At 43.2% G+C, this 27,317-nt stretch overlaps 7 protein-coding genes across 19 annotated transcripts; 5 read left to right on the top strand and 2 right to left on the bottom strand.

The window, feature by feature from the left end:
• The first annotated feature begins 159 nt into the window (after nt 1-159).
• On the top strand, nt 160-1,122 carry LOC149270166 (uncharacterized). The gene is made up of 2 exons (XM_089461902.1): nt 160-181; nt 485-1,122. The coding sequence occupies exons 1-2, from the start codon at nt 160-162 to the stop codon at nt 1,120-1,122; spliced, it is 660 nt and encodes a 219-aa protein (XP_089318028.1).
• A 200-nt stretch (nt 1,123-1,322) lies between these two features.
• On the bottom strand, nt 1,323-2,830 carry Rpn7 (regulatory particle non-ATPase 7). The gene has a single exon (XM_018004051.2). The coding sequence runs from the start codon at nt 2,683-2,685 to the stop codon at nt 1,516-1,518; it is 1,170 nt and encodes a 389-aa protein (XP_017859540.1). The 5' UTR covers nt 2,686-2,830; the 3' UTR covers nt 1,323-1,515.
• Nucleotides 2,831-2,862: 32 nt separating this feature from the next.
• On the top strand, nt 2,863-4,822 carry AP-2mu (adaptor protein complex 2, mu subunit). The gene is made up of 3 exons (XM_018004005.2): nt 2,863-3,199; nt 3,269-3,707; nt 3,765-4,822. Exons 1-3 carry the CDS (start codon nt 3,023-3,025, stop codon nt 4,460-4,462), a joined length of 1,314 nt encoding a protein of 437 aa, XP_017859494.1. The 5' UTR covers nt 2,863-3,022; the 3' UTR covers nt 4,463-4,822.
• A 636-nt stretch (nt 4,823-5,458) lies between these two features.
• Nucleotides 5,459-6,592, top strand: LOC108611463 (protein D2). 4 transcript variants are annotated; one of them, XM_018004152.2, is made up of 3 exons: nt 5,459-5,689; nt 5,859-6,291; nt 6,356-6,592. In XM_018004152.2, the coding sequence occupies exons 2-3, from the start codon at nt 5,891-5,893 to the stop codon at nt 6,492-6,494; spliced, it is 540 nt and encodes a 179-aa protein (XP_017859641.1). In that variant the 5' UTR covers nt 5,459-5,689; nt 5,859-5,890; the 3' UTR covers nt 6,495-6,592. The 4 variants fall into 4 exon arrangements, with proteins under 4 accessions (XP_017859641.1, XP_017859625.1, XP_089318212.1 ...); XM_018004136.2 differs by having other exon boundaries at nt 5,875-6,291; XM_089462086.1 differs by having other exon boundaries at nt 5,460-5,689; nt 5,803-6,291.
• Nucleotides 6,593-6,726: 134 nt separating this feature from the next.
• LOC108611454 (Phosphatidylethanolamine-binding protein 1) lies at nt 6,727-7,477 on the top strand. The gene is made up of 2 exons (XM_018004123.2): nt 6,727-7,190; nt 7,261-7,477. The coding sequence occupies exons 1-2, from the start codon at nt 6,796-6,798 to the stop codon at nt 7,397-7,399; spliced, it is 534 nt and encodes a 177-aa protein (XP_017859612.1). The 5' UTR covers nt 6,727-6,795; the 3' UTR covers nt 7,400-7,477.
• LOC108611443 (serine hydrolase BPHL) lies at nt 7,411-8,612 on the bottom strand. Its single transcript, XM_089462085.1, has 2 exons — nt 8,462-8,612; nt 7,411-8,348 (listed from the first exon to the last, which is right to left on the bottom strand). Exon 2 carries the CDS (start codon nt 8,334-8,336, stop codon nt 7,485-7,487), a length of 852 nt encoding a protein of 283 aa, XP_089318211.1. The 5' UTR covers nt 8,337-8,348; nt 8,462-8,612; the 3' UTR covers nt 7,411-7,484.
• Nucleotides 8,613-9,050: 438 nt separating this feature from the next.
• Nucleotides 9,051-27,206, top strand: Nrx-1 (Neurexin 1). Of its 10 annotated transcripts, none has more exons than XM_089476475.1 (14): nt 9,051-9,202; nt 11,296-12,281; nt 12,563-13,036; nt 13,096-13,407; nt 13,475-13,591; nt 13,658-14,042; nt 14,122-14,492; nt 14,575-14,695; nt 18,951-19,098; nt 19,165-19,922; nt 19,986-20,336; nt 20,401-20,636; nt 21,962-22,304; nt 24,526-27,206. In XM_089476475.1, exons 1-14 carry the CDS (start codon nt 9,193-9,195, stop codon nt 25,527-25,529), a joined length of 5,616 nt encoding a protein of 1,871 aa, XP_089332601.1. In that variant the 5' UTR covers nt 9,051-9,192; the 3' UTR covers nt 25,530-27,206. The 10 variants fall into 10 exon arrangements, with proteins under 10 accessions (XP_089332601.1, XP_017859360.2, XP_089332605.1 ...); XM_018003871.2 differs by having other exon boundaries at nt 21,983-22,304; XM_089476479.1 differs by having other exon boundaries at nt 20,401-20,591.
• Nucleotides 27,207-27,317: the final 111 nt, after the last annotated feature.

Genomic DNA, 27,317 nt, shown 5'->3' on the forward strand with positions numbered 1-27,317 from the left:
AATCTTAACTAATCTGATTTGATCTGATCTAATTGATGAGTTGATAATTTGTGGACAGAGGCACGTTTTCTCATTGTCTAAGCTGAGAGTTGAACCTAATATTAATTAAATTTACTGCCTGCCCTAAGTTTATGGCAGTTATACTAGCTGTCAATAAGCATGATGATGATCATATCTGAAGGTCGGCTGAAGTCACTGTTAGTTAAATTTTGAAATATATGAATTGTAGTTAATAGATCTTGTTTCAAGTCTAGCTTAGACAAATGAGGTAATCGTGCCTTAAGATAGCTTTAAGCAATCAGGTAAGTCCTAACTCATGGTAACTGCATGAGACTTTAATAATGGGGCTCATTTGTGAATGTCCAGTCATCAATCAGTCATCCAATCACACACACTCAAACACACTCACACCCACACACACACACACAGAGACAACGCACACACACATATACTTTCAATGCTGGCTATCTTGTGTATATTGTAGTCGCACCTGGCGAGCATTGGTTCCAAGGCAAGCTCGAGTTCATGCTGAGCCAGCGTGGCAAACCGCTGCTGGTCCACGACGGGCACACGTTCGGCATTCAGTACGTGCGCAAGGATAAGAAATATTGGCAGTGTAATTTGTCGCGCAAGTTCAATTGCAAGGCTCGGGTGACGACGACGGACACCGGCGAGATAATCGTGACGAACAACGAGCACTGCCACACGGAGATACGCCAGCACTTGCGCAAGGACTATCAGCGGAACAAGGTCATGATGAATGCCCTGATCAATTTGAGCACAAATCGTTTGGCCGAGATGCGGCGCCACAATTTGGCCGGATTGGGTGCGTTACCTGCGATGGGCATGGTATCGGGTGCGCCAATCATTGATGAGGTCGTGCAGAATCTGCACGATCTGGCTAAGGCATCGGCCGAGGCGAGCCAACAGCAGCACCGGGCCAATGAGGCACTTAAGTATGAGAACGATGAACCACTAGACTGTGGCATTCGCAATGCTTCTGCCTTGGAGAATATGGCGCGTAGTTTTATGGGCAGCAACAATCAAAGCCCAAATAACGACACTGATCTAACCAAAGAGCATGATTGGCCGTGCAAGAATGAGGGTGCTGATGTGCACTGAGAGCACAAGTTTCAAATTGTTAGAGAGAGCGCGAACGCAACGTTGCATTTTCGATGCCGATAACAGCGGCGAAAATTTTCGATAGGCAGGCGCCACCTGGCGCATTTTGATGTCAATTTAAAGGAAATACAAACAAATTAAGTACAAACGGAAAGCAGCAATAATACTCAAATAAATAAAAAAGAAAGACGATACCAAAATGAATTCCAAAGAATTTAGTTAATAAACTACATTTGAATAGCGAATTTAAGAAAAAATATACATTTCTGTTAACTGCAGCAAGACATACATGAAGTAGTATCGTTTTATGTTATTTTAGTTTTACATTGTAATAACTTGAATTTTTAATAAAATTTTATATTTTCTTGGGTGTGTATGAGTATGATTATGAACTTATATATTAATCACACGGCTCAGCTTCTGTATGCGATTCAACAGAAGATCACCCTGTTTGATGGTTGCCTGATACTGCCAATTCTTGTTATCTGGTCGATTGGTCTCCACAATGCCGCCCACGCGATCAACCTTGGCATGCAGGCGTCCAGCGGCAATGAATCGGGCCAGCTCCTGATCGATGTAGTCGACAGTGACGCCAAAAGCCTCAGCCATATATTGAAGTGTTAACGAACGGTAAGACTCCAGCAGTTGTGTGTATCCCAAGATGCGCATCTCTCGCACGTAATAACGGTAGTGGGGATGCACGAGATAATCGGCGCGCAGTTGCTTCTCCACCTGAGCTAGATTCACATAGAACTGTTCGTACTGGCAGTTGAAGAGGGAGAACAGGAACTGCTTCACATCGGGCAGGCCGTGCAGCACCTCCTGGATTTCGGAGCCCTTCACTACCTTCTCGCGCAGCTCGTTGCGTGGCAGTGCAATCATGGCTACGTAAACAGTGTAGCGGACGAAGGTCGGGTAGTCCATGAGCTCGTATGAGGTGAAGGTGCTGACAGTGTCCAGGAAGAAGGTGGCCGCTGCCTTGAAGTCGCGCACAGCAACCGAATAAATTCCCTGATATACCTTCAAGCGGTTGCGGCGATCCCAGTCGCCACCCTCCTCAATCAGATACTTGGCCTTGTCGATGTTGCGTGTGATTAGGTCGTGATCCAGATAGAACAGACCCAGACGAATCAGATGGAAGACAATGTCCAGGCGGTGGCCTAACGACACGGTCTTCTCGTACGTCTTGCGGAAGGCTGTCTCAGCGGCTGCCTTGTCGCCGATACGGCACAGGTATTCCGACTTCTTCAGATTGGCTTCGCGTACCTCCATCTCGCCTAGATTCTTCTCGGCATCATCAATGGCAGCGTCCAGCTGTTCAATTGCAATGCGGTTCTGTTCGCGCATACGTGCCAGCATATCCTTGTCCACAGTCCAATTTAACTCTGTGCAGATGTGCTCATACCATGGAGCCATATTATCGGCTCGAATAGCATCGAGCAGCTTGGTCTTGAGTGCTGCATCTTGTTTGTGTTCGGAGAGCGTGAGAAGGAACTTTGTTTGTGCCAACTCTAGGTTGGGGTTCTTCTCCAGGCCTTGCTCCTCAAGGTTTTCAGTCGGCATTTTGTTTTCTTTGACGCCTCGATTAAATTAAACAAGGAAATAATTTCCAACTCAAGATGAACTATGTTTTTGTCAAAGCCGCAGAGTCATGTACGAGCTAAAGTTGGCTGCGCTGTTTTCAACAGTGCTGCAAAATATCGCAACTATAATCGATAACACTGATACAAAATTGTTTATCGAAAGGAAAAAAGGGGGAGTGCAAGAGCAATTGATTTTTTGTGAGGAAAAGTTATTGTGGGGTCCAAATTTGTGGAAAATTTTTGATTTTCCAGCCGACTGCCTAAGCTACAGCACGAATTTTCAATAAGGTCCGTTTGCGCAACTAGAAGACGCAATAATGATTGGTGGTTTGTTCGTTTACAACCACAAGGGCGAGGTACTCATATCCCGAGTTTATCGCGATGACATCGGTCGCAACGCCGTGGACGCTTTTCGGGTAAATGTCATCCATGCCCGGCAGCAGGTGCGCTCCCCAGTAACGAACATTGCGAGAACCAGCTTCTTTCACATCAAGGTTTGTGCCACGTCAACCGGATATGAAAGATCGTTGCCTTTAATGACTGTTCCCCCTCTATATTTGTAGCGTGCCAACATTTGGCTCGCAGCTGTGACCAAGCAAAATGTGAATGCTGCCATGGTGTTCGAGTTTTTGTTAAAGATCATTGAGGTGATGCAGTCGTACTTTGGCAAGATCTCCGAGGAGAATATCAAGAACAACTTTGTGCTTATCTATGAGCTGCTCGACGAGATCTTGGACTTTGGCTATCCGCAAAACACCGACTCGGGCACCCTCAAGACATTCATCACACAGCAGGGCATCAAGTCGGCCACCAAGGAGGAGCAAATGCAAATCACCTCCCAGGTTACGGGACAAATTGGATGGCGACGCGAGGGCATTAAGTACCGACGCAACGAACTGTTCCTCGATGTGCTGGAGTATGTCAATTTGCTAATGAGCCCGCAGGGTCAAGTGCTGTCAGCTCACGTGGCTGGCAAGGTGGTCATGAAGTCCTATTTGTCAGGTAGGTCATGAAATGCACTCCACTCGCATTATTATTAATGATCAATCCTATTTTCAGGCATGCCCGAATGCAAGTTTGGCATCAATGACAAAATCGTTATGGAATCGAAAGGTCGAGGCCTTTCCGGCAACTCGGAGGCCGAAACCTCGCGCTCCGGCAAGCCGGTGGTTGTAATTGACGATTGCCAGTTCCATCAGTGCGTCAAGCTGAGCAAGTTCGAGACGGAGCATTCGATAAGCTTTATACCGCCGGACGGTGAATTCGAACTCATGCGCTACCGCACAACAAAAGACATTTCATTACCATTCCGAGTTATACCCTTGGTCCGAGAGGTGGGCCGCACCAAGATGGAGGTGAAAGTGGTGCTCAAGTCGAATTTCAAGCCCTCGCTGCTTGGCCAGAAGATCGAGGTGAAGATACCCACTCCGCTCAACACCTCGGGCGTGCAATTGATTTGCCTCAAGGGCAAGGCCAAGTACAAGGCATCGGAGAACGCAATCGTCTGGAAAATAAAGCGAATGGCGGGCATGAAGGAGACGCAGCTCTCGGCCGAAATCGAACTACTCGAAACGGATACCAAAAAGAAATGGACTCGCCCACCCATATCCATGAACTTTGAGGTCCCATTTGCGCCATCGGGCTTCAAGGTGCGCTACCTAAAAGTCTTCGAGCCGAAGATCAACTACTCCGATCACGACGTGGTCAAATGGGTGCGCTACATTGGCCGCAGCGGCCTCTACGAAACCCGTTGCTAAACGTGTTCCACGATGTTCTTTTGAATCGAAGGAGCATAAGGAGTAAACACAAATAAGAGAATTGAACGTTAGAGCCAATATATATTGTTATTGGAATTTAACTCAATCCAAATTGAACAAATGTTGTCTCGTATTCCAAATTTAGTTCTTCAACAATGGGCGAATAGTTAGCCCACAACAATCCTATATATACAAAGATACCAAGCATATATAGTAGCGCAACGGACACACATACATATATTATACATACCATTATATATATACAATATATATATTATATTATTATTATTATTATTTACACATCATTACAATTATAATCCTATCGTTTACAACACGCCCTGGCGCGCGTCTCAAATCTCACTCTCATATGTTCTTTTGCTGCTCCCAACTATGATTTGTATTATTATATTAAAAGTTTCTCTTTTTTATGAACATTTAATGTAGAGCAAACCTGTCAGTCAACGCTAATTGATATTAATATTCAAAGTGTTAATACTATTCGAATTGTTTAATAAATAAATTGCATACATATACATATAATCAAAATAATGAATAACTAGCCGCCTCTACTATGACTAATTTTAAAGATATACATAGCTCGCCTCTTCGGACACATAATAAATGTTTAGTTATGTGCCACAACTGGACTTATAATTTATATACATATATAGACTATGCCCAGCTGAAGTTAATTAACGATTCGCTGATAAACGCACACAAATGGCATATCGTATGACTGTGTGTGTGCATATGAGTGAGTGAGGATACTTTGTGGTTGTATACGTGCACTGATATCTTTAACTGGCCTTTAAAATTATTATGTACATAAGAACTGCTGTGCTGGGCATACCCGAATATCAAATACCCTATGATGAAGTAGCAGTACAGAGGAAGGTAACAATCTATTTTCAATCGCATAGATCGACTATCGGTTACACAATCGATAGATCGGATAATCAAACCATATATGTACATATGTATCTATGTATGTATACTATGGCCTCATGCATCACAGCAAAAGCAATATACCCTATCAACTCGCTTTGCATGTGGTTTAGGGTCTAATTAGATAGAGTGTGCGCGCTTGGTGCTTGGCGTTTGGCTCTTTACACAATAAATGGAAAACTTTCGTTGACCAAAGTTCATTTTTGATTTATACGGAGACAATAGTTATTGTTATTTATAGTAGTCACCGGGCCTTCGAAATTAGATTTCAGTTCGTTTACGGTAAGATATTAATTAATTAGAATATATATGTGATAGGAATACACACACACAGATACATACAAACACAAATACACATGCATATGTACTCATAAGGAGTTGCGCCTTATCTCTAGACTGAATCATCAAATCGAACTACAATTTAACAGCATTGATAACAACGGAAACCAAGTTAACTGCAATTCCAGCTAAAGAAGGCCAAAAATGAATGCTCTGGTTCCCGATGTGGTGGATGAGGCGCCACCGAAGGACAAGCTGAAGGTCACCTATGCAGCCGATCTGGTTGTCAAGGAGGGCAACGAGCTGACGCCCTTGCAGGTCAAAGATGAGCCTCAAGTCTCGTGGGACACGCCCGAGGGCGAAGAGGGACAGCTGCACACGCTGCTAATGGTCGATCCCGATGCACCCAGTCGCAAGGAGCCCAAGTTCCGGGAGATCTTGCACTGGGCCGTTGTCAACATACCCGGCAATCAGCTGAGCAAGGGTCAAACTCTGGCGGAATACATTGGCTCCGGCCCGCCAGAGGGCACCGGCCTGCATCGCTATATATTTCTGCTCTATCGCCAGAGCAAGGGGATTGAGGAGACGCTGCACATAGATAAGCGGTAAACGTACATATATATATAGATTAAATTCAATAATTATATAACCGGGTATATTCAATCGCAGCACCCGCGAAGGTCGTTTCAACTTTAGTGCCCGGACCTTTGCTGGCAAACATGGCCTGGGCAAGCCCATAGCTGGCTGCTTCTACGAGGCGCAGTATGATGACTATGTGCCCATACGGAACAAGGAGTTCGCTGGCTGAGCAGGTGTTCAAAGTTTGTCGTTGTAGTCATCCTTGTCAATAAATTGAAGCATTTGTTGCACTTATCGCCGCTGCTATCAGCTGGCCAAGTCAGTCGACTCGACCCGACTCGTCTTTATCTTTATCTTTATCTAGAGCGCATTTGGGCAAAAAAAAAAAAAAAATGCACGAAAATGAAAGGCTGATTACGGCTAGCCACACGTCGACTTTGCCGGGATCGATAAATAGCGCACGCATTGTCATTGGCAGGCAGAGTCACTGCGTTAACGCCAGACAGAGCATAACCAGCAGCAAGAGCAACATGGACACCAGCGGTATCATTCCCGACATCATCGACGACAAGCCAAAGGCTCGTGTTACCATCACCTACCCATCCGGTGCTCAGGTCGATCTCGGCAAGGAGCTCACGCCCACACAGGTGAAGGATCAGCCCACCGTTAGCTGGGATGCCGAAGCTGGCGCCCTGTACACTCTCCTCATGGTCGATCCTGATGCACCCAGCCGCAGCGACCCCAAGATGCGCGAGGTGCTCCACTGGGCCGTGATCAACATTCCCGGCAACAACGTCGCCAATGGTCAGGTGCTCGCCGAGTATGTGGGCGCCGGCCCATCTGAGGGCAGCGGTCTGCATCGCTATGTCTTCTTCGTCTTCAAGCAGAACGACAAGATCACCAGCGACAAGTTCATCAACAAGACGTAAGCGGATCTACAGCCCACTTCCGGCTTCCATTAGGCGTAAATAATACGAAATTTTGTTATTTTCCAGCACTCTGGAGGGTCGCCTCAATGTGAAGATCCGCGACTATGTGGCCAAGTACAACTTCGGCATTCCTGTGGCCGGCAACTTCTTCCAGGCTCAGTACGACGACTACGTGCCCACCATCCGTGCCCAGCTGGGCAAATAAGCAACACACTCTTGTTCTCTGTAAATCATGAATCAATAAATCTTTATACCTATTTGTTCATAAGCAAAACAAAGTAAACTATGTCCTATTCCTTGCCCCTGAAGAAGTCGGCGACCAGCTTGTTGAACTCCTCGGCGTAGCGCAGATGTATATTGTGTTTGCCGTCGGGGAACTCGTGGTAAAGTGCGTTGGGCAGCCGCTGCTTTAGCCAGGGCACATGCTCGGGGGCAATCATTGGATCCTTTTTGCCGTGCAATATGAAGACGGGCGCCTTGACTTGCTCCACTTCGCTGCGACAGAAGTCGCCATCGCGTTGCTTGTAGAACTCGCAGGCGGCATCGACCCACTCGCCCCATAGTTGGGCGAAACGCTCCACGCCGTAGACCTTCTCCATGGGCTCTCGCATGCGTGGCGACCATTTGGCCACGTCGCGTATTGCTTGTAGTGACTGCACCTCATCTTTGTTTAGATACGCACCGGCACCCCATATGGCGAGCTTCTCCACAGCATCGGCGTGCCGGCCGGCGAGGATCAGCGCAGTTATGCCACCATCGCTCCAACCTAAGACTGAGAACTTGGGTCTGTTCAGTGCGCGCATTAGCTTGACAGCTGCCTCAGCATCCTCGCGAAAGAAGTCCAGCCCAAACTTCCTTTGCGGTGGCACTGATTTGCCATAGCCAGGCGGATCCCAAGCAATGATCGTATGATCTGGTAACAGTTTGGGCAGCTGTTCGATCTGTGGCTTAAAATCCGTCCAGGCGGAGCCTAAGGCGCCCGGCATTAAGAGCAAGCTGCGCGAGCCGCTGCCACTTTCGACAATGTGCAAGTCACCCGTATCGGGCACCTGCACCTTGCGCTCCGTGTGGGCGCATCTGCTGGCCATTCCAGGCAAGAGGCGACCGGCCGCCAGACGGCTAAGTCGAGTGCCTACGATCATTACGTAATTGAGCTGTTATCAGTGGAATAAGCGTTAGTCAAATTGTCTCTGTCGAGTACTCTTTAAATCAGCGCGATTGCCTGTTGCTTGTGTTAATAAACACACACATACAGCTATACACCTGCCTTGTAAAGTGTTCGATAATAAATCTCAAATTAATCGCACAGCTGTAAACGTCAGGAACACAACAATCGACTTTTAGGAGAGCGGGCAGCAGTGAAGGGTGGCAAGCTGTTGTTCAGCTGTTGCTGCCTTACTTTTACAACACTGCTGCTATCAACTAGAGCTGTTATTAACATAGGTCAATTTTAAAATGTTTGTTTTACTATTTGTTGGTAAGCTCTACACCAATAGAATAAATAAATAAACAAATAATATAAAATGATTAATATTATTATTTTACTAATTGCTGGCACTCTACCATAAAACAATACATATCTTGTTACTATTTGAACCTAACGTTTAAAATTCTGTTATTTAACATTTAGATTTGCGTATTAATTGACATCCTCAGAACTATGCAACATTTTAAATAATTATTATGTCCTTGTAATCCACGAAGTAAAAGTATGCTAACAAATTATTTATGTGCACCGAGCTAAAAATTCCATTATTCCCTTTTCTTATTAGGGACATTCAAATTCTTAAAGCGTACTCAGCTGTGGCCGTAACCATATGAAATACCCTGTGTATGAAAATGTTTCAAAGCTTCTTGCTAGGCATTCCTCAGCAGTCGCTGCATCACGTTGCTGCAGTCAAAACGGGCAGCGCGTTTTCATGTGCGAGACTCAACTTAACATTGCTCGCTAAATGGAAAAAATCTTATAATTAAATTCTGAAAATATCCTGCGTAATAATGCGTAATGGTTAGTGCGTGATTTGTGTATAGAGTGACGTTAATAATGATGCATATTCTTACATGCGCGAGCACACACGCACACACATATGTACCAAGGAACTGCGGCGGCCTTGGAAGAGTCGTGTGAAATTGCATATTATATGCGCTTAACCTAACAGCTCCCATTTACACTAACGCGTGCGGTCGAAAATATCCTACACACACACATAGGCACACAGGCAGATGCACATACATACACATTAAGTTATGCACAGCTGCAAATGCAAATCGAATTTGACGCCGAACTGTCGAAGTTGTGAAGTGTGTAATAAATGTCAAGGCATTTACACGGGTCGTCCTAGACGTCCCTGTATCAGTATATATGTATGTATGTGCATATCTATGTATATACAGATATATGTATATAAGTATATGCATGTGTATATTCTGTCCCTTCTAATACGCTTCGAGTGGTGCAGGTTATGAACCTGCGTGTTCTGCACTCATTACGCATGTGTGAGTGTATGTATGTGCGCGTTTGTATGTGTGTGTGTGTGCTCATATATGTATGTTAGTAGTACGCATATGCACGGCTCGTCCAAGCAAGCAAGCTTTTAATTTTTGGCATTCTGATGCCCTACACACAACAGACAAGGCTAATTCGTAGTCTACTGCTCGGGGCGAATGGAAGTGCAGCCAAAAGTTGATTGTTGCTAAGTTAAGGCAACTGTTTTAGTCATTAAAAAGTGCGCATTTACATTATAAAATAAAGAAAATAGTATCCAAGAATATTAAATGTAATTTGTGTGCATTACAGCACGGATGTAGCGTATACGAAATGTTTCCTATGCCGTCAGCTGGCAAGCAGTAAATTCGCAGTCGGAGCTTTTGTTATCCATTGGAAACGCTGTGAAGGAATTGAGTTTGAAATTGCAGTTCAGTCTTGTCGTGAATGCAGCGCAGATCGATATTAAAACCTGAAGCAGTGGGAAGCTGAATTGGGCGGAAAATTCGACATATAATTTTTGTAATCCCGTTTCGGGAAAAAGTCCAGATTCCTTATCATTAATTCTAAATCAGTATCCCCAAAGTGAAATTTAAATTGTTGAAAACTGTGGGAAGAAAAAAAAAATGCGAGCGAGTGTGTGCTGGACCGTTGTGTAAGCAAATGTAGTGTTTGAACCATAAATCAGTTCAAAGCCAAAATCAATAGTGAAAATATAATCAGATAAGCACTGATTGATATAAAATAATTGTTGAAATCGTTCATAGTGCTCCCAAGCAAAGCTTGGCATTCGAAATTTTCGCCTACGTATAGTGAAAATTTTCCGATTTTTAGTATGTACATGTACGTTGAGGCGCTTGTGGGCGCCATAGTTGTTAAAACGGGTGGAGGGGGTGTCCGGCGAGCTTTTTCCACCCCTACGCCTAGCCACAAATTAGGCTGCTGCTGCTGCTGCTAACGGCCCTCGAACACGAATAAACTGTCGAAATAATAGAGAAATGTGCACGCTTGTTAGTAATTTGTTAACCCATATGCAAATGAAGTGTACAAAATGCCCAAAACTCAAAGAACAACACAATCAAAGAGTAAAAAACATCAATTCAAGTGAATTCTAAGTGTCGGTAACAGTTCAGTAACAGTTGAGTAACAGCCGCAGCCAACATTGCGCGCGACGAGCTTTTCACTCTCTCCCTCTCTCTCTCTCTCTCGCTCACTCTATCTGTCGCTCTTTGCAACTGGAAAAAGTTCAATGAAAGTTCGAAGCGCGGATAAAATTCCAATGCGTTTCGGCCTCCCATAGTAATAGTACACACCAATACAAGGACAAACACAAAGCAGAAGCAGAAACAGAAACAGAAGCAGAAGCAGGAAAGCTGACTCTCAAGGACTGGAATACAACGTGTATACGCGCAGCGCAGCGCAGAGCAAGGCGACATTTACGTTTTACGCGCGCAACTCTGTGTGTCCGTGTGTGTAAGTGTGCTAGTGTGTTAGTGTGCTAGTGTTAGTGCTACAGTGTGTGAGTGTGTGCGTGTGTGTGAATGAGCGCGCGCCAAGTGCAACATATCAAAGCTTAAATATATATACATACACACACCATCATCATCCTCACACAGACTATGCACTTGAGACAATGACAGACCACAGCATTGATTACGCCCGCAAAATGGACGCCGCTGAGGAGCTACTGTCGCAACTAGAAAATAATAATAATAATAATAATACTACTAACAACAACAATAGAAATAATAGTAGCACGCGATTGCTACCCGCGCCCATTAAGGCCTGCTCCTCCACCTCCGACTTGCTGTTTAACAAGGCGCGTCGACGTCGAAGAGAACTGGATGAACGGCACTCGCAGCTCAGTCCACGTCCACAGCCAGGTGCTCAGCCTCGTCCTTGCCAACGGCCGCTTGTAATGGTCGAACATCGTCGCTCATACCGAGTGCTGATCGTGACGGCGCTCCTGGTTAGCCTGGTGACCAGCTTCATAACGATTAGCGCTGGCTTTCAGCTGGACGGCTCGCAGAATTCGTTCTACACCTTTCGCAAATGGTATACTGGCCTGAATGGCACTTTGGAGCTGGAGTTCAAGACGGAGCAGCCGAATGGCCTCGTCCTTTATACAGATGATGGCGGCACCTATGACTTCTTCGAGCTGAAGCTTGTCGAGGGTGCACTCCGACTGCGCTACAACCTAGGCGGCGGAGCGCAGATCATAACAGTGGGACGCGAGCTGCACGACGGACACTGGCACAAGGTTCAAGTGCTGCGCAATGACGACCAGACCTCGCTCATTGTGGACGGGGTCTCCCAGCAGCGTACCACCAAGGGCAAGGAGTTCCAGTTCGGCAAATTCGCAAGCAACTCGGATGTCTATGTGGGCGGCATGCCCAATTGGTATAGTAGTAAGCTCGCCTTGCTCGCTCTGCCCAGCGTCATCTTCGAGCCACGTTTCCGAGGCGCCATTCGAAATCTCGTCTATGCGGATCAGCCTGGTGGCACCACCCGAAGGCAGGAGATGAAGCAGCCGCGCGACATCAAGTGCGGCGATGCGCCCTGTGACCATGGCGAGATGCCTACCCGCGAGAGAGGATTGAGGGTAAGTGATTTAGAGTTTAACAGAGCAGACAGGCATAAAAAGGATAACAGAAAGTTAGATGACAGACGAACAGACAGGCAGACGGACAAGTTACGGACAGGCAAGGAGACACACATAGAATAGAAAACTGATCTTGTGGAACGACAAGCAGACCGATGAATATCTAAACGGAATTAACAGAATCTGTAGACGATAAATAAATCTCATATTACAAAACCTCTAAAGCTAACTTTTCTATCTGGGAACGACCTCTTAAGTAGCATGCTAATCTAATTTCTTAGGGCGTTCGAGGGAATACGACAGACGCGTGCGAACGCAACGACCCCTGCCAACATGGAGGCATATGTATATCAACTGACTCTGGCCCGATATGCGAGTGTCGCAATCTGGAATACGATGGCCAGTACTGTGAGAAGGAGAAGGCGCCATCGGAGGCAACGTTCCGCGGTACACAGTTCCTCTCGTACGACTTGGGCCAGACAGGCGCTGAGCCCATTGTCAGTGCCCAGGATGCGATTTCGTTCTACTTTCGCACCCGCCAGCCGAACGGACTACTCTTCTATACGGGACACGGCACTGACTACCTGAATCTGGCGCTGCGCGACGGCGGCGTTTCGCTGACTATGGGCCTGGCCAACGGGAAGCAGGAGATGCACATCAAACCAGCCAAGGTGCGCTTCGATGATCATCAGTGGCACAAGGTCACCGTCCATCGTCGCATTCAGGAAATCTCGTCCATAACCAGCTTCTGTCGAGTGAGTACTACCAGAGAGTGCTCTACTCAGCAAATATCTAATGAGCACATCTTTCACAGCTCGTCACTGTTGTGGATGACGTGTACACGGATCACTCTCACATCGCTGGCAAGTTCACCATGCTCTCCTCCTCGCGTGTTTATGTCGGCGGCGCCGTAAATCCGCGAGCTTTGTTGGGCGCCCGGGTTCACAACAACTTTGTGGGCTGTCTGCGCAAGGTGGAGTTCTCGGCGGATACGTTGAATCTGAATCTGATCGATCTGGCCAAGACCGGCTCCAAGTTGATTCAAGTGGCGGGCAACGTGGAGTATCAGTGTCCAAGTGGCGATCCACAAGATCCGGTTACCTTTACCACACGCGAATCCCATTTGGTAAGTGCACGGAAGAGAGAAGAGCTATTCAATATGTTAATCTTATCTTATCTCATCTTATATTTAGGTTCTGCCACCTTGGGAGACGGGCAAGCAGAGTTCAATCAGCTTCAAATTCCGCACCAAAGAACCCAATGGCATCATCATTCTGGCTACCGGCTCCAAGCAGCCACGCGCTAAGAACGTAAGTCCAAGATCTTCAGATGAGTTTCCTGATTTGATTTAGCACCTGCTTTGCTTCGCGTTGCAGCCCGTTTTGATTGCCATAGAACTGCTGAATGGTCACATCTATATACACCTGGACCTGGGCTCGGGCGCCTCCAAGGTGCGCGCCTCGAGGCGTCGCGTCGACGATGGCGACTGGCATGATCTTATCTTGCGGCGCAACGGTCGTGATGCCAAGGTGAGTGTGGATGGTGTGTGGAATGATTTCCGTACACCAGGCGATGGCACCATACTCGAGCTGGACGGCCACATGTATGTGGGCGGCGTTGGCCCGGCCTACAACAACGTTGCCTGGCCGGCGGCCATTTGGACGGCAACGCTGCGGCAAGGATTTGTTGGCTGCTTGCGTGACCTGGTGCTCAGTGGGAAGGCGATCGATATAGCAGCCTTTGCACGCGTCCAAGATTCAGGTGAGTATGTCGTGACAATTAGCATATATTACAATAGTTAGCTTGAATACTTGACTAACACACGAAATGCGCTCGACAGCCTCGGTGAAGCCCTCGTGCCATGTGCAGGGCAACGTGTGTGGCGGCAATCCCTGCCTGAATGGCGGCACCTGTTTGGAGGGCTGGAACCGGCCCATCTGCGACTGCTCAGCCACGCTGTACGGCGGACCCACGTGCGGCAGGGAGCTGGCCACGCTGGCCTTCAACGGCAGCCAGCACATGACCATTTGGCTGGCCAATGGCCAGGGCACCAAGACCCAGACAGAGGAGCTGGTCATACGCTTCAAGACATCCCGTCCGGCGGGTCTGCTTCTCCTGACGAGCGCCGAGTCGAATTCACCGGATCGCCTGGAGATTGCACTCGTGGCAGGTCGTATACGCGCCAGCGTGCGGCTCAGCGATCGAGAGAAGGTAGAGATTATAGAGCGGAAATGCCTTACTTACTTTCATGTAATCAACTAATCCAACTAATCCGCCTCTGTATACCCCGTAGAACTTGCTCGCTGGCCAATCGGTGCTCAATGACAACAATTGGCACACGATTCGATTCTCGCGCAGAGCCTCGAATCTGCGCTTACAAGTCGACGGGGCTCCCCCCGTCAGGGGTATGTTATGTATGTATCAACAGCACCATCTAACGCCCTACTACGTGTCGTGCCGTGTCGTTTTTTTCATTTTTTTTTGGAAGGCTACTCCCAAAAATCTCGAGTCCCCCTAAGAGCCCAACTTGATTAGTTTCGCATTGAAGTGCCTAAATCAGAGCAGCCCGAATCAGAATCTGTGCATTACTGCAGTTAGTTATATATATGTATATATACAAACAATGAACCCGTTCTAACAGTTATACACTGTACCTGTCCCGGCCTCTCCTTCTTGTTACCCTTTTGCGTAAAGGTGTGTGCAGGTGCTAGCATCCAGTCAACAAATAATAATAAAACAAAACAGTTAGCAGCGGGTTTTACTTTCATTTTATTCTAAATCTTTCAATTTTTGCTTTGAGAGTTAATTTTTTGGTTTAACAACACACACACACACATACACAGACACACAGATGAGAATATATAACACACATACCAATACGGTTAAGAGAATCTTCAATGATATACATACACATATATCATATATACAGACGTTTGCTTTTCCATTCATTAATGATTTGTTGTTCATCGTAAGACACACACACACACTAACAGTTTCTCCATACATACTTACATACATACAATAGTCGATATTTGGTCATAACACGTATACGTATCACAATTCACCGTTACACCAACACATACATATGTACGCCTCTTTCACGTAATACGTAACGTTTAACATTAACTTAACGTAACTTCTAACCACATTTACGTTTCCGTATTCTGATTTCAATTTCAATTTCATTCGAATTTGAATTTGTTGAAAAAAAAAGTTTCGCAAAAAATACTTTAAAAAATACATACTTAAAAAAACCTTTGCCACTTCTCATCATTCATTAAAAATAATTATTTTGTTCGACTCTCGTTAGTTTGTTTTTGAGACTTTTTCAAAACATCTTGATGTTGTGTTTTCATTTGCGATTTCCCCTTTACTACTACTACTCTCTGCCATCTAAGTATTTTGTTTGATTTACCAAAATTAACTCAAAATCCAAAATCCAACTTAAACTGCGACAGTTAAAAAGCTATATATATTTATACATGTGCATACATATAAGCATTCTATATGTATGTATGTGTATTGTGTATAAATCGAAAAGTGAATAAAATATAATGTTCAGGTGTACAGTTACAGTTAGAGTTGCAGTGAAAGCTGCTGAACTCGCATTGTATGTTATAAATATATATGCAATATGGAAACTTGATGATTGTCTTGTAAATTGTTATGTCCTTGAAAATAATAATAATCATATCATATACTGAGTACTTATAGATGTTCAAGTGAAAAATAATCAATCTTATATTTTCTTGATGTTGAGCTTTCTCTCTTTTATTTATTTTTATTGTGCCCAACATCAAGCATTGTAAAACTATTACAACTTATAATTTATATTTATTTATTTATTTTCAATCTATTTATTTTGTTTTATTTTATTTTTGTCACTTTTTTGTTTTGATGTAAATATCAAGATTTGTACTTACAGGCAATACTAAGCATAAGCTAAAAAAAAAAAAAAAAAAAAACCTAAAAACAGTGAAAGTGTGGTATGTGAACAGAATGCTCTAATTTTTTTTTAATTTGAGGCGCGTGTTTTTTCATATATATATCTTTAAAATATATATATATACATGTACAAGCATAACAACAGCAACAGCGACAGCAATGTTCTAATCACAATCTGTGATCTAAATGACCTTTTCTATTTCAAAATGCAAACAGTAAGCAGAAAATGAAAACAAAAATGAAAAATAATTTCAATTCTTTTAGGCGAGAGAGCAAAAAAATCGACACGCAAGAAACTCGGTGAAGCATTTTTTTGCCAAATCGCTCGATAAAAGTCGCAAGCGTGATGCCAAAACAACAACCAACAAATAAAGCAAAAAGCAGTGAAAAATAAGTGTTGAAGGGAAATGGGCAAATGGAAACTGAAAAACGCACGCGATTTGCGACTTATTGAGACGAGGAGGCAAAACAATGCTTGGAAGCACCCAGGGCTGTAATTTTGCACCATTTAATATGTAATTAGCTTTGTGTTAAGTAAACTAACTAAAATATGTACTCGTTAACAACAACAATAACAATAACAACAACCACAGCAACTGCAATAGCAATAGCAACAACTAACTAACCAACCAACGTGTCCAAACATACAAATTAGTTTCTCGCTGTGTAAGGCACTTGGCCATAGGCCGTTCGCACACACACTCACGCAAAAATTTGCTGTTATGCACACACACGCGCATGCAAAGATTTGCTGTTGAGCGCACACACACACGCGAGCACACGCACTTTCAACGGATAGTTTTGCACACACACACACACACACACACGCGTGAAGCGTTTGCATGTGCGCACCCGAAAAATATAGTATAAAGGAAAGTACTAAGGCAAATGGACAAAAAATTGCCAACTACGAATCGCATGACTTGCTGTACATGTCGTTAGCTACGGATCTGTCTCTCGCTCTTCCTTACTCTCTCTCTCATATTCTGTTACTCTTTTTGGCTGCATAAGTGCAACTTAACATGTATGTATGTGATTGAGCAGCAACAACTGCACAACTTGTAACCCATCCCTAAAGCTCTTATTAGATTTTACACTCATCGACTCTCGCGCTCTCTTCTTCTCTTACTCTCTTTTAAAGTCATTTGCATGCTTCAGATATGAAATATCATTTGCAGTCATCATTGAGGCAATAAATGCACCATTATTAGCTAAATGTAATCGACATATGTATAGGAAACATGCACACACGCACACAGGGACACTCACACACACACACACATACTGCCATCAACAACATCAACAATTTATACAAATATACAAGATTTGAGTATTAATCGATGTTTAGTTTAAATGTCGTTCGAAAAAATGGAGCAAAATTATTATTTTCTTATTATTAATTTCGATTTAATAAATGTTTTGTTTCTTGGGTTCAAGGTGTAGGTAAAATAATACATATAAAAAAACTTTATGTTTTACGTAAACTTTGATTATTCTTAATGAGCAACTTGCACCTCTAACAAATCAAATGTCACCGCTACGTAAAGTTATCGTAATCGTAATCGTATACGTAATCAAAAATGTATCTCACACACCAAAAACGAGATGCTGATCGACACACATGTGTAAATATATATATGTATATGCGTATACGTATGTATGTATGTATGTGTGTAGATATATATGTATCTATATATATCAGCAAGCGCACCCTAATCAACTACCTACTCTATATAACTACACCTAACGATATAGCTTCTTCTTTATTTTCAATACCCATTCACGATTTGAACAAAGAGTATATTGTCTTCCATCTTGTCCGTTATTGATGTTACAAATATACCTAGATATATGCTAATGTAAGTCCTCTTGGGCACGCATAGCTACCATAATCATCTTATAGCTTTATATACTACAAAAGTAATCTAAAAGTATTACATATCAACTCTTTATATATTTCAAATTGAATACAATCGTGAACGGGTATTATCCAATCGGTTGTACCCGACTTGTGTTTGCTAGTTCGAGTCGAGCAGCAAGAATAAACGTTTCTTTTTCTATCAGAATATCTACACACACACATAGACTCCAACACATTCGCTCACTTACTATATGTATAGACTCTACATATATATACATATAGTACATGATATAACTATCGTAACTGCACTCTTCTCTTAGTATGTACCCAAAAAAGCTGCATCGACTATTGTTTAGCCCACTGTCAAGTGACACCAACTACAACTAAAACTTAACTTAACTGCTTGATATGATTTTTGGATCAACTTTAGCTCTATGTCTACTAAATGCATACATCAATATATGAATATATATAACCTATATATATATGCATATACATACTCAACTATATGCCTCTATATAACTACTCTCTATCCTACTTACTCTACTATATTTGAATACATATGCCGTATGTGCTTATTGTAACATTCGTTTGTCACCAACAACAATTTACTAATACTACTACAACTACTATACTCAATTAACCAATATATATCCTTATCTCGTATACGTATATATATGTATATATATATTTATATACATGTATACATCCTATACATATGTATGCCTATATCAACATCAACAATGTTAACGGTACTTTGCCTAGTCTAAAAACTAAACTATTAGAGCAAGTCCCTATCTGCCCCCATAATATCCGAGAACCCCTGAGGTTTATCAATCTCTGCTGTATTCTTCCAAACACAGCTGAGACCATATTGGGTAGACATAGCACCATGGAGATACGCTCAATACATCTGGGTGGACTATTCCATGCCGAGGAGGAGATACAGATGACCTCGACCATGCCCAACTTTGTTGGCCAAATGCAGGGCTTCATATTCAATGGACAGCGGTAAATTGAAGCGATCTATCTAGAGGAATGTTCTCAGATCCTAACAAAACTCTTGGTCCTACTCAGATATCTGGATATAGTAAAGTCCCTGGGACCCGAGCTATCAGCTCTGCCCAGTGCCACCTTCAAGTTGACAGCTCGATTTGTGAACTCGCCGGCCGGTCAGCCCTATCATGCAGCCACCTTCAGATCGAAGCACTCCTATGTGGGCCTGGCCATGCTGAAGGCCTATACCAGTATCTCGGTAGACTTCCGCTTCAAGACCGTCGAGCCGAATGGCTTGCTGATCTTTAATGGGGGGCGACGCAACGATTTCGTGGCCGTGGAGCTGGTCAATGGACATATACACTACACCTTCGATCTGGGCGACGGGCCGATCACGATGCGCGATAAGTCTCGGATTCACATGAATGACAATCGCTGGCACCAGGTCAGCATACGACGACCTGGCCCGAAGACCCACACCTTGACCGTGGATGACTCGTTCGAGATCATCACATTGACTGGAAATAATATGCATCTCGAGCTGGCTGGCATCTTGTACGTTGGAGGAGTATTCAAGGATATGTACTCCAAGCTGCCGGGCTCGATATCCTCGCGGTCTGGCTTCGAGGGCTGCTTAGCGTCATTGGATCTAGGCGACTCGTCGCCCTCGCTGACCAGCGACGCTGTGGTGCCCAGCTCCCTGGTGGTCAGTGGCTGTGAGGGACCCACCAAGTGCAGTCAGAATGCGTGTGCGAACCGAGGACTCTGTGTCCAGCAGTGGAACACCTACGCCTGCGAGTGCGACATGACCTCCTACACGGGCCCCACCTGCTATGACGGTGAGTAGCTATTGGCTTCCGGATAGACTAAACTCATATATGGTATTTCCCTCCACGTTGCAGAGTCCATCGCCTATGAGTTTGGCAGTAACAAGGGCATGGTGCAGTACACCTTTCCGGAGAGCGCGCAAGCCGACACCGAGGAGGACAACATCGCATTGGGTTTCATAACAACCAAGTCGGATGCCGTGCTGCTGCGTGTGGAGAGTGCCACAACTCAGGACTACATGGAGCTGGAGATAGTTGAGGGCAATATCTTCATGGTCTACAACATTGGCAGCGTGGACTTGCCGCTGGGTGAGATCGGCACCAAGGTGAACGATAATGCTTACCACGTGGTACGCTTCTCGCGCAAGGGCGGCAACGCCACCCTCCAGCTGGACGACTACAACGTGCAGACTCTGACGCCGCAGGGTGAGCTCGAAACGGTAGCCAGTCGAAGTTTACTTAACTATGATCTCTGACATCTGTTTGGCAGCCCATCATTCCACGGTCTTCAACACCATGTCGAACATTCAAGTTGGCGGCAAGTTTAGTCGCAATGGCCGCACGAGGATCGAGCGTCCTTTTGCTGGTGTCATCGCCGGCTTGTCGGTGAATAAGCTGCGCATCCTGGACCTGGCTGTCGAACGTGATCCTCACATCACGATTCGCGGAGATGTTCAATTGGTAACTGGAGTATTAGATAGAAATGATCTGCAGAGAATGCAGCAGGTTAGGGAATTTATTTGAAATTTTATTTCAATTCCTCCTCTCAACTTTTACAACGTTTTTCAAGTATTTTTCTCATCATCGTAACAAAAGTCTTATTCCAAATTCTTACTTTTGTAATTAATAACAAACCAAAAACTAAATCCAAATATTGTAAATTAATCAGCTTTGATTCAGTGTGTGAACCACATTTAAACCAGACTTCCATATATCCTGTATATATATACAAATATATATATATATATTTTACAAAATTAAGATGTTGCTTTGCTAGATCTTTGGAAAATTTGGTTCAACATTGAAGATTAAAACTAAAAAACTAAAAGTATTAGTCAATTTAATGTTTAAGCTAGTTTAAATGCCCTATTTGTCATTATTTGACCTTAATTTCATATACATTATATATACATATATATATATATATATAAATCTTTTAATTTTCATATTATTTCTGTCAGCGTGTTCTACATTAATCTTAAAGTAACGCTTATTGTTAACAGCACCAGCTAAAAAAAAAAAAAAATTAATCCACTGCAATCGCCACTAACCTAAGCTATCAGCTATTCATGCATATATATATGCGATATATATGTATTATATATACTAAATACTATATATTATATAGCACATACTTATACTATATATAACATATTCCATATGCAGTTAGATATCTCTCCTTTTGTTTGCACTGTAACTGCGCACTAATGCTGCATGACTCTACACATACATTTACCCAGCACTAAAAAACGTAATTACACACACACAAATACATGCATATACACACACGCACACACACTTAATTGTACACTTTGAGAATAAGGAAAGAGTTTTGTTTCATTTGAAACATAAATGTTACCAATTTCGGCATAAATAAGTTTGAATTAACGGACCTTCGAAATGAGCTACTCTGAAGTGATTCATGAACCATACAAAATGAACTGATTCATTTATTCAAATATAATCTTGACATTTTTCAGCACTCATGTTCGTTAGACGCGATCATCGGCTGAAAACGATATTTCTAATGAAATCACTTCTTGGCCTTTGAACGATAATAGTTCAGCTATTCAAATATGAATTTTTATTGATCGCTCACTCCCGTAACAAATTTAAAATCATTCAAATGCAACGATAACTCAGTTGTTATCGATATTTACAATGCATACATTTACATAATGAATTCGAATCTGCCTCTGAGTGTACGCTGCTTACATGAACCACTTAAACAAATGAATGCACCTACTCGTAATCTACTGCTCAGTTAACATTCACTAACATACAATAAACATACATATTATGTGTGTGTGGATCAACTGAGGTAAAATTAGACTTTGAACTCTACTCGACAGACGCCGGCGAGTGGTTATCCGGGCGCCATAGACGACCTGATCTTCTCCGGAGCCGGATCCGGTTGTCGCGGCGACGACGAGGATGAATGCACGCCGCCCTTCGAGTCGGGCAGTGGGGATGACCTGATCACACCCGTCTATGTGCCGCCCACCAAGCAGACAACAACCACACAGCAGGGCAGCTCGTTGGGCAGCAGCAACAACACAAACAACAACAATGGCACGGAGCGCGCCTGCGATGATGAGGATTGCGTGCACGGATCCGGGGACTACGGCGAGACTACGGAGCAGTTCACATCGTCGAGCACGGCAAAAGGTGCAGGTGAGTGCAAGCTTGAGTCTCTTCTTAAACCTGTTGCCTTCATTTTGTTGGCCAGTGTGGTGTCATTTTGTCATTGACATTTGCATCACACAGACACAGAAACAGACACACACGCACGCACACAGTCACACACACACTAAGCCACACATGTGACATAATTAGCTAGCCAAAACTGTATTGTTCAAGTATATATAATACATATATTTAGAAACCTATATACTCGTATGTAGACCGTTTCATGTTTCAAGTCTGGGTTCTTTTTTGCCTTATGCCTAGTACATGTATACATGCATACATGCATATATGAACATTTATACATATATGTATACATATATACGTAAACTTTTGTATTTTAGTTGTTCTCGTTAACGATCTTGTTCGCTGGGTTTTTGCGCGCCTTGAACTATGCTACGCTTTTTGATAACGCTTTGATTACATACTCACACACACATGTACACTCGTACAAACAGAGAAACTCACTCAACTTACATTGATCTGGCTCAACTCAAAAGAGAACTTGAATCTATCCGGAAAAAGGCTAAATTGAAAACATTGCTACACACACACACACATACACATATACACACAGAGACATTTACACACTCAACAGACATTGATCAGGTGCAACATCGAACTCAAAAAAAACGACTCAAAACTCTTCAAATCAACTCTCACTCAACTCGTGTCATCCTCTCAGCCTCAGTTTCAGTTTCAGTTTCAATTCAGCGTTCCACTTCATCCACTCAATTGCTGATGATGAATTTGAACTGACAATGAGTACGCCTTATGTGTCTCTTTCAGAATGTGAACAGGTCTTCATATTTCTGACTCTGATTGCGCCTTGGATACTTTGTAAATTTTGAATAATGCAAAAAGAACGCAACACAATGCAATGCAATGCAAACCACATATAGGCTAAGCTCCTAAGCACTTAGACAGTGTCTAACGACTTGTATGAATATACATATATCAATATATATACATACATATATATATCTAGCATTGTGCATATGTATTATATGTAACTGAGCAATACCACCAACAACAGCAACAACAAATCGAACAACTACAACAACAACAACTACAACTAATCCAACAACCTATTAAAACAACACATTAAAAAGCGTTTGGGCGGGTTCAAGGAAGAAAATGAGAGGATTAAGAAAATTTTTAACGATGCATTAACAGCTCCAATTAGAACATATCCAATTAGTATCCAAAGCAATTCTGTAAGTTAAATTCCATTCAGAATATTCAGAATAGTTTTGCCAATGCATCAAAGTAGACATACACACACGCATATGAAATATCAAATGTGTGTGTGCTGCTAAATAAAGTATATTTATATTAATAAAAGATTCATATATATTTGTGTGTGTATATGTGTACATATGTATATGCTGCAGAAGAGAATATTTACCGATAGTATTTATGCATAGCATACATATATATACACACATACTTCTATAGGTGATCGTCAGTACAAGCAATAGATTGAAAGAGAAGGATATTTAACGAAAGTATTTTTGCATATTATTCTTACACATACTTACAAATATATATATATATACATGTATAGATGAGTGCGAGCGCATAGAGAGAACTAGTTAACGAAAGTATTTTTGCATAGTCAACTTACACATGTAGACAAACGTGAGTGGGAGCAAATGAGAGATCAACGAAAGTATTTACATACACACACATAGAAGCTAGCGTGAGAGCGAGCGAGCGATGGTCATTGAGTGAATATAATGTATTTATTGCATAGTTAACTCACACATGGAAGCAAATGTGAGTGGGAGCAAATGAGAGAGTTATTCGACGAAAACATACAAGGTGCATACATAGGTGAATGAGCGTGCGAGCGAAGGGCAGTGAATGAATATAATGTATTTTTTGCATAGTTAACTTACATATTACATTCATACATACAAATGTAAAGCTTACCTAAGTACCTAATGTACGTTTAGTTATATTCCAATTGTACATATCAGAAATTCGATGCACAGCAGCAGCAGCAGCGGTAGCTGCTGCAACATATCTCTCAATATCAATTATGACGCTCTTTAAATTTATGTTCAATAAATAATTAAAACTAAATTCAATCTTTATTGGGGCGGGCACAACCCACACACGCACACACCCAGAGCACACCCAGCGCACACACATACGCAGAGTATTCCTAACGTAGACACTAAAAACCGCTGCTAACCACTTGCAGAGTCCAATAACGAGCTGGTGACCGCTTCAACCACTGGACGCAGCGATATAACCACCGAGCAGCAACACAGCAGCAGTAGCAGCAGCAGCAGCGGTGGCAGCAGCACCACCTACGTAACCACCATATCCAGTGCAGGCAGCGGCGGCGGCAGCAGCACCTCAGGCAGTCAGCCGAGCAGCACCGCTAGTTTGGGCACCACCACTCAGCGCATTAGCAGCAGCAGCAGCACCTCTACCACCAGCTCGACCACCACCACCACGTCAGCAACGACAACGACCAGCAGCACCACCAGCACCACCCAGTTGCCGGAGCTGCCAGCCACCGAACGGGAGACGACGCCCGATAGCTACGTGCCGATAGGAGGCGGCAGTCATCGAGATCACGAGCGTATGCAGCTGCCGGACGAGCACCAGCTGCCCCCGCTGCCACCGCCACTGCCACCACAGCCAGACCCACCACCGTACGGGCCCTATGGCGGCAACACCTACACCAGCAACGTGAACAGCGGCAGCTACCGACCCAAGGGCGGCAAGGGCGGGCGCATCAACTCGATTGAGGAGGAGCGCACGGCCATGATCATTGGCATTGTGGCGGGCATCCTGATAGCCGTCATCCTCGTCATCCTGCTCGTGCTCTGGCTCAAGTCGAACGGCGACCGCGGCTACAAGACGGAAAGCGAGAAGGCCGCCGCGTACGGCTCGCACAACCCGAATGCGGCGCTGCTGGGCAACAACAGCACCAATGGCTCCTACCATCAGCAGCGCCAGCACCACCAGGCAGCGGGCGGGCAGCATCACAGCCAGCAGCAGCAGCACCACCAGCAGCAGCAGCAGCATCACAACCTGAACGGCCACAGCAGCAGCGGCGGCGGCGGCGGAGGCATGATGTCCAGCGGCAGTGGCTCCCTCGGCTACGGCAGCGATGGGCGGCCCCAGATGGCGGGCCTCGTGCAGCCCAAGGCCAAGAAGCGCGACTCCAAGGACGTCAAGGAGTGGTATGTGTAAGGCCCCAAAGCCATCAGGGTGAACCAGCGTCAAATTAGCAATATACAAAGACACACACTCACACACACACACACACACACACACATAGAAAGCTTTAATGCCGAGCTAAAGGTTGATCTCTTCAGTATCCCCCTCTACACATATACAAACATAGATACATATATACATGTATAAGCATCATATGTATATGAAAGAGGTGTGTTCAAATAAGTTCAATTTCACATCCGATTTCCCCAAACGAAGTCAACATTTTGCAATCGGGTATCAACGACTGCATATAATACTCGTTCAAAGTTTCCCTGCCTTTATGAGAAGATGTGACTAGATCAAGCAGTTCGATAGCTATAGCCGATATATAGAGTGTTCTATGTGCCACGCCCTGCCGGCAGGCGTAGCTATATACCCTAACCTTTGTCTGCTTATCAAGTTTAGGCATCCCCTACATATGCCTTATATCATATTCAGATAGTTGCCCAATGGCCTTGTAGAAACCTATATACCCCATTGCATACTTAAAGAACGAGTATTTATTTGACAGCCTTAAGGCGTGCGAAGGGTACAGAATGATGGAGGGCGGATAATAAGCAGAGCCACGCCAACAGATTGATTATGTTTATGCACACACACACACAGACACACACATATATATAAATATATAAATAATAATATTTTAGCTGCATATGCATAAGTTTTAATGGGCAAAACTTATTTAAAACAAAATTTAACACGAAATATTAAATTCAGCAAATGAGAAATTATTGCCTAAGAAATTATAAAGCTTCAAACTAAAGACTTGCTAAAAGAAAAATACAAAAAAAGGAGAAGAAGAAGAAGGGGAGGTGGAGGAGGAATCACACTATATATATATATACTATATATACTATATAGGTATACAAGCATTATATCATTATGTTATAACTAATAACGCCACTAGCCAATCGAATAATTGTGTAAAATATTTCGCTAAAAAAAAAACGATCCAATGTTGGCCCCATTGAAACAAGCGAAAACTGCGAATGAAATGAAGTTAGCGAATATCTATGTAAAACGTAATTTAAATATTATAAAGAAACCAATATACAATATATGATATATGCTAATATATACATATATATATATATAATGTTCTATAAGCAGTTTCTGTTTGTTACAAAATGTGGTGCTGTAATCTAACTATATATATGTATATATATGGTATATATATGTATATCTACATATATACAGGTATATATATATACACATATATATATTATAAACGATATCATACAAATAATAGTGCTAAAGAGGAGAAAACTCTGCTTATGTTCGATTCTTTCGATTGAAACTGGCTTTAATTGACTTCAACCGATAAATTTTATAATGCAACAATTTTTACCTTTCCTTTAACGTGCAGCAATACATATTACAGAAATTGAAATTGAATTTGTTATTTGAATTTCAATTAGAATTGAAATTAAATAAATGAAATATTTAAAATTATAATTGTCTGATAATTGTTAAAATTTGGTTTTAATTTTAATTGAGATTGAAGTTGAAAGAAACCCCCAGCTTGTAATTGAAGGACAAATTCAAATTCATTTTTTCTAGTTCCAAGATTAATTGAAATTCAAATATGCAAATTCAAACTCAAATTGAAATAGATGAACCGAAATTAAATTTAAGTTTAAACCAAAAAAACAAACCCTAAACTATATACTTTGAATATGTATATGTATTTGAGACTATATATTGTCATAGAACACTTATGCAATATGAACTCTGACATATCAATTAAAAAGACACCAACAC

The sequence above is a fragment of the Drosophila arizonae genome, chromosome 2 (genome assembly GCF_054131065.1).
Source record: "Drosophila arizonae isolate 15081-1271.41 chromosome 2, UAZ_ARI_1.0, whole genome shotgun sequence".
Lineage (NCBI taxonomy): Eukaryota > Metazoa > Arthropoda > Insecta > Diptera > Drosophilidae > Drosophila > Drosophila arizonae.